The 12,061-nt window shown below is 40.9% G+C and overlaps 1 protein-coding gene across 6 annotated transcripts in view; it reads left to right on the plus strand.

Moving 5' to 3' along the window:
- SRGAP1 (SLIT-ROBO Rho GTPase activating protein 1) overlaps positions 1-12,061 on the plus strand; it is a 265,246-nt gene that overhangs the window by 150,799 nt on the left and 102,386 nt on the right. For all 6 annotated transcript variants that reach the window (XM_001491676.6, XM_005611367.4, XM_070271841.1 and 3 more), the window contains one exon: positions 9,261-9,323. In XM_001491676.6, coding sequence (XP_001491726.2) covers positions 9,261-9,323 — 63 coding nt within the window. The remainder of the gene's footprint in view (positions 1-9,260; positions 9,324-12,061) is intronic.

A 12,061-nucleotide genomic window follows, 5' to 3' on the forward strand; every position in this document is an offset into this window, starting at 1 on the left:
TTAAGGCTTCTACTCTTTTAGCTGATGGCTCTTTAGCCTATTGGAAAAAGAATCTCACAATGATTCCAAGATTCCTGGGCTTACAGTAAGCAGGCAGACATGGGTCTGGACTGCCGCCACAAAACAGGGCGACGGCAAGTGACTGCATGTCACTGCAAGGTGGACATTGCCTCCTGATCTTCCCAAGATCTTAGCCTCTATTCCTTGAAGGATAAAGTAAGTGTCCTTAATACCAGGCTCTGCAAGACAGTGAACGGTGATCTAGGAGGCAAGGAGCACTCTCTCATTTTTTAAGCTGTGTCATATAAGGAATACTTGGAGACACGGGGACTATTTAGTACAGAGAAGGTCAGCCTGAGCTGGGACACAATAGCTGTCTTTGAAGAGAGCTTGGATTAACTAGCTCGTAAGACTACGGGAGTTCAGACCAATCGGTGGAACTGAAGTGGAGACAGTTTGGCTTTACCCTCAGGAAGAGCTTCACCGGTGCTCAGGCTGAAGTCAGCAGGGCTAGCTCAGAGTTCGAGTGCTGCTCTGTTGTCGCTTTGCAGTCTTCTCTGGAATGGACTTTATCCTCCTTGGTCTAGGACCTCAAACACAATTACGTATTCCAGAAAGCAGGTTGTGAAGTATGTGGAAGTGCCTACCTGAGACACGCTGGTTTGAAAGTTGGTGTGAATGGGCTGTTGCATCAGTATTAGAAAAATGGAGGGCGACCTCACGAGATGAAACGAGGCTATGACACTGAGCTGACAAGCCATCATAATGACAGTCAAAACTTAGGTTTGCAGAGTGCTCTGTGTGTGCCAGGCCCTCTCTTAAGCACAGAAGAATAGATAGCTCATTTGATCCTCGTCAGAACCTTAGGAAGTCTCCGTTTTCCAGGTGAGCAAACAGCTCAGAGAAGTAAAAGATATTTCAATAGTCTGACCCTAACCCATCTAGAAGGTTTGGGGGTTATTTTTTTCCCCCTTCAAGTAGGCTGTCGTCTTACGTGCATTTGCCCACAAGCCACAAGTGTTTTCTAAATTTCTCTGGTTGTCTTCAAGGAACCGAGTTCCCAGTGACAAGGACGCTCAGCTCCGGGGGGTTTGCTTTTGCCTCTGTTCCTTGTGCTGCCTTTACTTACATACAGTGTGAAGTCTCTAGGCCAGTTATCCGGTTGTAGTTCTGAGATGCTGCTATTTGGATTAGGCTAAATATAGATCTTTAAAGGAAGTTTCTGATTGAGGTTAAATTCTTGAAGATTGATTAATTTATTAAATTTGGGGTTTGGTATAAATGTTATATAGAGCGATTTTACTTGGTTTGAGTTGTTTGAATCAGCATAAATCAGACTGGATTGGAATTGTTTTGTTTACCCCCTCATAGACTGTAAGGCCACTTTTCTATCCTTGGCACATAGAAGGTCCTCATAAAAACTGGTAGAATGGGACCGGCCCACTGGTGTGGTGGTTAAGTTCATGCACTCCACTTCAGCCAGCGGCCTAGGGTTCACAGGTTCGGTTCCCAGGTGTGGACCTGTATATCACTCATCAAGCCATGCTGTGGCCGCATCCCACATACAAAAAATAGAGGAAGGTTGGTACAGACGTTAGCTCAGGGCCAATCTTCCTCACCAAAAAACAAAAAAACTGGTGTAATGAATGTGAGTACAAGAACAAGTGAAGTTTTATCAGTATCTCAAAGAATCTCTGCCTTTGAATTACTCATTCAGTGGATGACTAATAAATGAGCACATCTCCTACTTACTGATTTATTTTTGTAAATAGTCTTTGGATTTTTCTTACCACAGTGCTATTAAGACTAAGGTCATGGGTCTCCTACACCATGGGGTCCAATTTGCTTCTCCATAGACTATGCTCACAACCCCAGCCAACTGTGCCATAGATGTAAGCTTTCGGGTCACGCTGGGGAGCAGTGTGGCTTACCATCTCTGCACAGACACGCCTGTCATAGGAGAGGAAGACACTTGGCTTTAGAGATAAATTCATAGACTCAGGTTCATGTACTAAAGAAAACATTTCATAATGCTAATATTAAGAAATTGTTCATAAAACTGAGTTATTAAATTTTTATGAAGTTCAGCATATTGAAAAAGGGTCTGGAAATGTATTTCTGATATTTTTTAGTTAATTCTATTGCAGTTTGATCTGAAGTCATAGCACTTTGTGATTCTAATCCGGTGGGTTTGTTTACATCGGTCACCGAGAGTTTATGCCCAAGTGGTTATGCATTTAGTGACACTGAAAAGGTGTTTCCAATGTATTACCATTTTGAGTAGAGAGATAATCGTGGCACGAAAAATGGCGTTTCTTGAAGAGTTAAGGAAATGCAAGCTGAAGATGAAAATGGTGGTTTCATCTGCTCTGCTCCCTGCAGCGTGTTAAATTTCAGTCTTGAGTTTCCTCATCGGTCTGTTCAAGCACTGCGTGTCCCTGGGAGGCTGAGAGTGACTTTGGTGTTCTTTGTACCTTTCAGGTTGTCTGCTCACAGGCTGAACACAGCAACAGCAGACCTCTCTCACCTGGCTGCCGAATGCCACGCTTGCTTAGCAATTACGTTAGTAAACATTCTAGGAGTCGTCCCAGATGTTTCCTTTAAGATTAAATTTTGTCTTGTTTCAAAATGAACCCCTGGTTCCCCTGTATCTATGATTCTTTCTGATTTCCCACATTTCTCGTGGCATGGAATTTTGTCTAAGAGAATATGGATTATTTTTCTCCTTGGGAATGAAGTCGATCGTGAGGCTAATTCCATGCCCCGATATTTAGTTGTGCATTTTAATAAGTACGAAACCATATCCCTTAACAGACACAAGGGAAATGTGCAGAAACACTAGAAATGTTACCCAGAAGCTTGGTTCAGGCCATTAAGCCCAACCCGACTTTCTCCATTAGGCGTTTTGGAGGATGTTGTTGCCTCTGTCTTCAGAGCTAGTGTGAATTAAGGAAATCTGTTGTTATAAGGACACGTGAACATTTTTTGGAAGCTTAAAAGCACACACCGTGGGGAAGTGTGGCCTGACCCTGTTAACCAGAATTTACATCCAAGACTCACTGAGCCTAAGACACTAAAATCATTTGAAACCTTCTCATTAAATATTTAATCTGGTTTTCCTCTTTGTCTCTTCCTCCTGTTCTGACTCAGCGTAAGGTCAGGATTCCTTGACTGGTCATCATAGTAGGTTTACTTTTAAAATACCTCCGTGAGAGGCCAGAAGGCCTCTGAATTGGTCATTTCGTCCAACCGCATAGATCACTTGATTGATTACTCAGTGTACCACATGTGGTCATATTAATAATGCTCTTTCTTCTGCCTTTCTCTCGCTCCTTTCTGGGAGGTTCCGGGGAGCAAGGCTGCAGGCCTCCAGGAAGAGAGATCCTGGCCAGGGCGCCCTCAGTGTGGCACTTTTTACAGTGCTCCTTACGGAAAGCTGTTTGGGCACATGTAGCTCTTCCATGACATTGTGAACTCTGGAGAGCAGAAGCCATGCCTCACTCAGCTCTGGGCCCATTCATTCAGCAAACACGTATCTAGCGTCTGCAGTGTGCCTGGCACCAAAGCAGGCCCTGGGAATACAAAGATAATTAAGACGTAGTCCCTGCTCTCAAAGACACTCTGAGTTTATGAGGAGAGAAAGAAATGTGATGAGCGTAATAATAATGGGTATTATCAGCTTAACACTCACTGCGGGCCAGGTTTTGTGTTAAGTGTTTATTAAGAAGGCCTGTCCCAATAAAACTCTGTGATGTAGAGACTGTTGGCACCTCCATTTTGCCATTGCAGAAACTGAGGTCTCACAGTTATGTACTTTATGCACAGACTGTAAGAGGATAGTTTGAAAATAGGCAGTTTGATTTTAGAGTTTGAACACCTGCCCACTAAGTTCTACAGCCTGGGAGTGATGATAAGTGAAGATATTATAAAATCACAAAGAAGGCGGGATCTAATTTCTTTCTTTGGGGGACAAGGCAAAGTCACCAGAAAGTTTTCATGGAGTAGCATATAGGATTCTACCAGGCAGAGAAGGAACGAGAGTCCAGGCAGAGGCGAAGCAGAGGAAAAGCACAGGGATGTGAAGACAGGACCTCAAGTTACCAGTCTATGACCAGGCTGAAGGAGGTAGTTTGAGATTTGTGGAAGGTGCAGTAGACTAGTGAGACAGGGCAAGTTAGGGGTGATCTAAGAAATTTGGACTCTATCCTGAAAAAATATAGCAAGGCTTTGAAGGGTTTTAATCAGAGGAAGGACATAACTAGACCTTTATTTTTAAATAATTCTAATGACACACAGAAAATTGGATCGGCCAGAATAGATAGGATTGGTGACCTCTCCTGCAAGGAGAAGAAGCAAGTCTTGATAAACCCCAGAGTCGACTTGAGTGACACTGTTGTCCTGGAAGCAACGTAAACTCATTGGAACCCTTTTACAAAATAATATTCTGATAAGTATCAAGGGTCTTAAAAATGTCAAAATTTTATCCTAGTAATTTTATGTCTGGGAATTGATCTTAAGGAAGCGACATAAAACGCAAGATATGCCTTAGACTAGCATTTGCGATAATAGTTGAGAGTGCTTAAAACATATCACTGAAATTGAATGAGTAAATAAATGATTGAATGATTGGTGGAAAATAGTGGAAACACTGGAAACCATAATAGGAGTATGATTAATATGCATTCACTGGGTAGTTATTATGAATCCAATAATAATGATAGTTCTGAAAATTATATAAATACATGGAAAAATTTATGGTAACTGAAAAAAAGCAGAATTGAAAAAGATACTCTTATTATAGAATGATTACAACAATGATTATGTTTAGATAAACAAAACTGAAGGAAATACATCAAATTATAATGGTGGTGGTTTTGTCCTTCTGTTCTCTATTTTTCCAATATTCTTCAATATACTTAATTCGTTTTTATAATGGAAAAAATGTAAAAAACTTTGGGACCGTTAATTTTGGACTTATGTTTGAAGTATCTGAAACATCAAAGTGACAGTAAATAATAATTAGAAAATAGGCTTGGTATTCAACTCTGGGTTTACATATTGGAGACATTCAGTAAATGTCAACTGAATTGAAGTTCTAACCATTTTCTTCCTTTTGGGTCAAAGTCCCAGAATCCTATGGCAATGTAGGAGAAGTTTTACCGTCATTTGAACTTATATAGGCTCATTTTCATGAGGAAAAAGAAACTTCCTTTTCCAGCTCCATACCTGAAGCAGTCGAGGGGACTCTCTCCTCTGTGCAAAAGTAATTTTAATCAGCTGATCTCAAATAACATAGAAAATACTTTATTTCAAACATACATCATTTTTTTTAAAGTTATTTTTTTCTTTTGTACAAAGGGAACATTGATTGCTTTTCTTAATACTGGTATCATTTTTCTTACCTAGCAGTTCTTTTTCAAAGGTCAAGGGTCTGCTCTCACTGTTTTCAAATTTCTGATGAAATAGAATCCAGGGGCATATTTAACCTATTGAATTTTGATGGACTTTTGATAATCCCAGATATTTTCCAATTAGAGGGTTTCAGTTGATTAGTCTAGTATGCCAGCATACTAACTGTGTTCCAGAGCAGGTGTGTTTTGGTTTAAGATTGCTTCTTTTGGGGTCCAGAGTAGTAGTTAGAAGAAAGGATTGGTTTTCACTGTTACCCTCATAAACTGGAGACATGTTTAAAGCTGGGGTGGCGGTTGCATGAGGCTATGCTTTCATTGTTTCCTTGCCGTGAGCACAGGGCCCATGCCCCCAGCGCTCAGGCTAGGACCTGATGTCGTCTGGGCCAGGCATCTGTGAATTACAAGGGTGTGCGAATTCACGCTTCACACGTTCGTCGCATGAACTCGTGCTTCAGAGCACAGTCCAATTCTTTAAGAACCTTTGCAGACTGAAGGAGTGGCGGTGGGAAGAAAATGGTTAATTCCAAGGTCATTTACTAGACCATGGAGGATTTGGACTATGAGTCAAAGTGAGCAAGTAGGCAGGAACTTTGGCGATGTGTCAGGAGGATGGCTGGAGGTCTGTCTACCTACTGAAAGGAACTCCTCACTAACTTTTCACAAAATCTAAAATCCGCATGGGAACCCGGCTCCTAAGGGCCTCTTTCATGAGTTGTATATATCTTATCACGTTGGTTTGAGGAGTTGTCCGTTTCCCAGTGGGGGATTGATTAATTCATCCAGTACCACTAGGAGTAGGACCCCCATGAAAATGGAACAAGGGGAAGGTTAGTGTCCCTATATGGCAAGGGAATATGAATGTTAGAAAAGTCCAAGGGCTGGAACACAGTACTCAGCCCCTCCCAAATCAGGGGTCACCTGGAGGGATATAAAGGCCAGAGCAATGGGGAGGGATGTCAAAACCAAATCAACCAGTATCTGCCAAGCACTTCCTACATGGACATCAATGGAATAAGTGTCCTTAGAGACCAGAAGAAAGAAAAATAACAACATGGCCTTTTCACTCAAGGGAATTGTGATTACAAAGAGTGTCTGGGAAATAATCAAAGAACTGTAGCGTTTATGGGATGTTTACTGTGTGTTAGATACTCTTCTATGTGCTATGTATGTGTCATCTGATTAGTGCGCTCATCAACCCCATGAGATAGTTACGATGACTATACTCATTTTACAGATCTGGAAACTGAGACACAAGAGAATCTAATGTCGTTGAGACTTCAGACTCAAGCTTTCTGACTTCAGAATCCTTGCTTTTGAGCATTATTCTCTGCTGCCTCCCAGACAAATTTTTTGTATTTCAGTGCCTCTGGGAAAAGGTGAAAGAAAAATGTAAGAGTATGCTTGACAGAGCACAGTTTGTCTGTGTTGCTAGATTTCTTCTACTCATTACCTGAACTCTTGTACAATATGAAGTATACGAAGAATCTTCTTGCTCGTTCTAAGATATTTGACCTAGGAGAGCTTGGAGGACCCTTGTCACCCCAAACCTAAGTCTTTAATCTGATCCTAAATATTCTTGGCTTGGGGCTAATTGGACCTAAGGGATTTTTTTGTTGTTGTTGTTCTAAAGTCTTAGCCAAGAAATATTTTCTTTTTGGACTCGCTACCTGAACTGTGGGCAGCTGAGCAGAGTTTCTTGGTGGCCTTTGATCTCATTAGAGAGTTCTGGATTGGTGGCCCAGATCCTTGAATGAAATCTGATATTGAAATAACACCAAGCTGAAGTCATAAGAGGTTGCAGTGTAATGTACACAGTCAGAATAACCAAGATTTAGGAAAAATAAAGTAAGTTTCAGTTGGCTTCATTTGCTCACTGGTGACTTTCGTTTCACTTGGGAGTGATTCCTAATCCACTTCTTCACATGGCAGGGACACAGCAAAACATAAAATCTCAAACTCCAATTTAGGGATTTTATTTTATTTATTCATTTATTTTAAGATTGGCCCTGAGCTAACGTCTGTTGCCAATCTTTTTTTTCCCTTCTTCTTCTTTTTCTTCTTCTTCTTCTCCTTCTCCCCAAAGCCCCAGTACATAGCTGTATATTCTAGTTGTAGGTCCGTCTAGTTCTGCTATGTGGGACGCCGCCTCAGCATGGCCTGATGAGCAGTGCTAGGTCCGCGCCCAGGATCCCATCTAGCGAACCCCTGGGCCGCCGAAGCAGAGCATACAGACTTAAGCACTCAGCCACGGAGCCAGCCACCCGATTTAGGGATTTCAGAAGCCGTCAGAGCTTGATGAACAGCAGCACTCTTTATCACTCCAAGAAAACGCAGTGACAAATGCTGCTAACGAATGTGAATTTCTCAAAGTTCAAGTACTGCTCTGATGTCATCTTCCTACACTATTTTATCTGCCATGAATTTTTGCTTCATCACATTTGACCTTGTGTGAGGGAGGCCTGACCCAGAGACCTTGTCTTTCCTCCAAGTCCTAGTGTTTTCTTAAGGGTTTCTTAAGGGCCGTCAGCAAATGCGGTAACTACTTCATCTGGTACACAAACTCAGTATTTCAGCTCATTCACAGATTCATTTTGCAAGTGTTTATTGGAAGCTTCCTGTGGACTAGGGTGAGCTTCAGGCTCTCCTCAAATTCCATACCCTAGGTGGCTCGTTTGTTCACCCTAGTCCTGGCCCTTTGATACCCAAGCTCTGTGCAGGACACTGGGGCACAGAGCCAATAAAGACATGGCCAATACCCCCGATACTGACGGTCCGATGGGAGACACATAAATGAACCAGTGGATGCTCTTGTTATTGTCTCAAACTGTAGATGAAGCCACACTACACATTTCTCCATTCTCTGTAGCTGACTACATAATGAACTCCAAACAGAAAAAAAGAGGAAATTTGTATGTATGATTTCCTTTAAAATACCTTACACATTTTGCTGAAGAAAATATTCACATACTCCTCTATCAAACTCTCAGAAGTAATGTAGGGAAGAATATTTCTAATGCTGTTATTTACCAACTGGGTGGAAGAGTGAAACTCTCTTTTTTGTCTTAATGATAAGAATAATAATAGTAGGGTCAGCCCCAGGGGCCTCGTGGTTAAGGTTGGTGCACTCCGCTTCAGCAGCCCAGGTTCAGATACCGGGTGTGCACTTAACACTGCTCTTCTGTCAGTGGCCATGCTGTGTTGGCAGATCACGTACAAAAAGAGGAAGATTGGCAACACATGTTAGCTTAGGGTGACTCTTCCTCAGCAAAAAAAAAAAAAAGAAGAAGAAGAAGAAATGCAGATGCAAAAGTCTGTGGACTGTAAGTGGCCTTACCATCTTACTGCTTTGGAAGTGCCTTCTTAAAATTAACACTGTAGTCAAATAGTAATTTTGGAAAGAGAGAGTTAATTTCCCTTTTGGTTTCTAACTTAGGTTTTTGGGAATCACACTGCAAAATTCCTGTGTGACAATACCAAGGTGGGAAGACAGGAGGATGCTGAATTCCTCTGTTAATGACTTTAGTTCTGCAACTCAACATCTGAGCAAGCACCATGCTTCCTTTTTCTGTCTCTTCTTGGTAGAGTCTGATTTGGATGATGGGAGAGCCATTCAGACTGTCTACTTGTTTGCCTCTGTCCAGCCTGTGGTGACCACTGGTGCACAGATCTAGGATTTAGAGAGGGCCATTTGGTCAAAGATGTTGATTTTATCAGTGCCATACTGACCTTCTGTCGCGTTCTATGCATTCTTTTATTTTAAGTCAATGGACTTTTTAAGATGTAAATAATTTAGAAACAAGTTTCTATTACATTTTAAAATATTCTTTCTTAATTTCTTCTTAATTACAGAGCAAAGAGATTGCATTCCAACTTCATGAGGATTTAATGAAGGTTCTTAATGAGCTTTATACGGTAAGCACATAGTCTTCTTCTTTTGCAAGAATCTTTGGTTTAGAATTCTGGTTTGCAGGAACACTATTCACATTAGAACTCATTCCAAGCGAAGGTGTTGACCGATGCTTGTCTGGTTGAAACGTGGAACCAAGTGGATAGATATACACCGCTCTATTCCTTTGCCACTCCCTCCCGATTTGGAGAGACTTGTATTCAAGTGAATATGCACGTGTATGGAGCTAGCACACTTTAAGTAGCTAGAGTATGAGTGTCCCAATAAGACATGTTTTTAACTGGTTACATTGTACATGATCTGTACATATATTGAATTCAGAATATTTTGTTTTAAATTGTTACCGTTTGTGAATTAGCCATTCTGAGATTTGAGCAATTTATAGTTGCTTTTTTTTAGTACTTTAATTTTTTTCTTTCCATGTCAGTTAAAGTGTTTGGTTAATAACTTAATATATTAAAATTATTTTGGGGGGTATTTAAGATTTTATTTTTTCCCTTTTTCTCCCAAAGCCCCCCGGTACATAGTTGTGTATTTTTAGCTGTGGGTCCTTCTAGTTGTGGCATGTGGGACGCCGCCTCAGCGTGGCCTGATGAGCGGTGCTATGTCTATGCCCAGGATTCAAACTGGCGAAATCCTGGGCCGCCACAGCGGAGTGTGTGAACTTAACCCCTCAGCCACGGGGCTGGCCCCAATAATTTGCTTTTCTGAATTTAAATTTTATGTAGGTTACTGCATATAATCATAAAATATTAAATAATTTAAAACTATCCTATTAAAAAGCAAAACAAAACCAATGAGGTTGCAAGTTGGAGTTAGTCGTATGCCTCTCTAAATTTTTTTTTGCACTTAATGATTATATTAAATACAAATTCCTTTTGGAGAAATTTGATGAGTTTTTATGTTACGAGAGAGAATACGTAGTGAGAAATGAGTAATATTAATTTGTTCTAACTATAGATATTTGCATTTTTATTGTACAAGATTATTTGAATTTTTCTTTACTGGCAAATTAAACCTGAAACTTATTATTAAAATACATTTCTTGATTTATAAATTCCCTTTGTTTCTCCAAAGCTGTGTGTGTAAATGCATTTTTGTGAATTAAAATATTTTAAATTCTCCACTGATACTTAGTAATTAAAAGAACCTGTAGTTTTAAACTTTTGTAAAATGAGTGATATTCTTCTAAAATTCACTTTCTAGTTTTTTTGTACCTGCATGATAAATTTGTATTTTGATAGAGCGTGTTGCTACACTTGTACTTACGAATTGAATGGACAGTTTCTCTGGGTTAGTTCCTCCTTCGGAAACGTTTGACTTTATGCCAAAGCCTCATGTCCTAAGGTCACAGCTGTATAAAAAACACCTAACAAAGGTGAGTTTTTGATGATAAAGGCCATTTATTAGCCCGTGCTTTGTGCAGTTTGTTCATTTCTGATAACCTAAGGTATCAACCATCTCTAGAAATCCTCGATTTAGAATTTAAAAGTTAAATGAGGGACTGGCCCGGTGGCGCAGCGGTTAAGTGCGCACATTCTGCTTCTCGGTGGCCCAAGGTTCGCTGGTTCGGATCCCAGGTGCAGACATGGCACTGCTTGGGAAAAGCCATGCTGTGGTAGGCGTCCCATATATAAAGTAGAGGAAGATGGGCAAGGATGTTAGCTCAGGGCCAGTCTTCCTCGGCAAAAAGAGGAGGAATGGCAGCAGTTAGCTCAGGGCTAATCTTCCTCAAAAAAAAAAAAAAGATAAAAGTTAAATGAGCCTTGTGCCACTGAGCCTTCCAAAGAAGAAGTTCTGTGCCCTCTTCCACTGAACTATGTTAAGATGAGGGCTTCACAGCACTTTCCTTGTGGTGCCGTTTGCTTGGGCATTGTTTTACTTAAAAAATATAAATCAACCTCTAATACTGTAAAAAATAAATCTGCTGGTTGTCACGACATCATGGACGACAGCCTGTTGGTTATGGTCTGAAACCAGTAGTACTCATCAAACCAACAGTTGCAAAGGTAAACCTGATCATTGAATACAAGAAAAGTCAGCAGAATGTCCTGAAAATTTTCTCTCAGTGAGGGGTGTGTATAGTGAAATTTCTCTGGATTCAGCCTAAGCAGTGGTCTTAGACATTTAGCAGATTCCACAGTTGAATCAAGTAAGCTGACACGCCCTCAAAACTCTCATCAGTATCAGTCTGAAAGCCTGAGGGAGCCGAGTTCTGGAAAAGGCCCACAGAGTTTGAATGACCCTGTCAAAGTCATTTAACTTCTCAGACTCAGTGGAAGAATTAAGTGATGGAGGAGACAAGCAACGAGGTTGTAATTAGGTCATCTGGAGGTCACTTTGAGCTCTTGCGAAAAAATTTACTTTAACCAGAGAGCGTGTTCGGCCCGTGTTAGAGGTCTTGACCATGGGGAAGGACCTTTAGATCGCGCACGCACACGCACACGCACACACACACACACACTTTGCTCTAAAAGAAGGTGTTTAGGCTCTCTTGCACTTTGAATTCAGATACACAAATTCTGTCTTGTTCAAATGAAATCTATCCATTACGCATATTCCATTTACGTCTGGAAAGAGAAAAAAGATGAGGAGCGTTTGTACAATGACCAGCAGTTGGGGGCTGTGGTTTAGGTTCCTATTCACCCACTGCCTGGTCATGAACAAGGAGCCTTCTGAGTTGCGTCACACGCAGGATTTTGTACAACTTGTGATGTAATAATGATTGCTACAGTAACGGGTT

Source organism: Equus caballus, chromosome 6 (assembly GCF_041296265.1).
Source record: "Equus caballus isolate H_3958 breed thoroughbred chromosome 6, TB-T2T, whole genome shotgun sequence".
Classification (NCBI taxonomy): domain Eukaryota; kingdom Metazoa; phylum Chordata; class Mammalia; order Perissodactyla; family Equidae; genus Equus; species Equus caballus.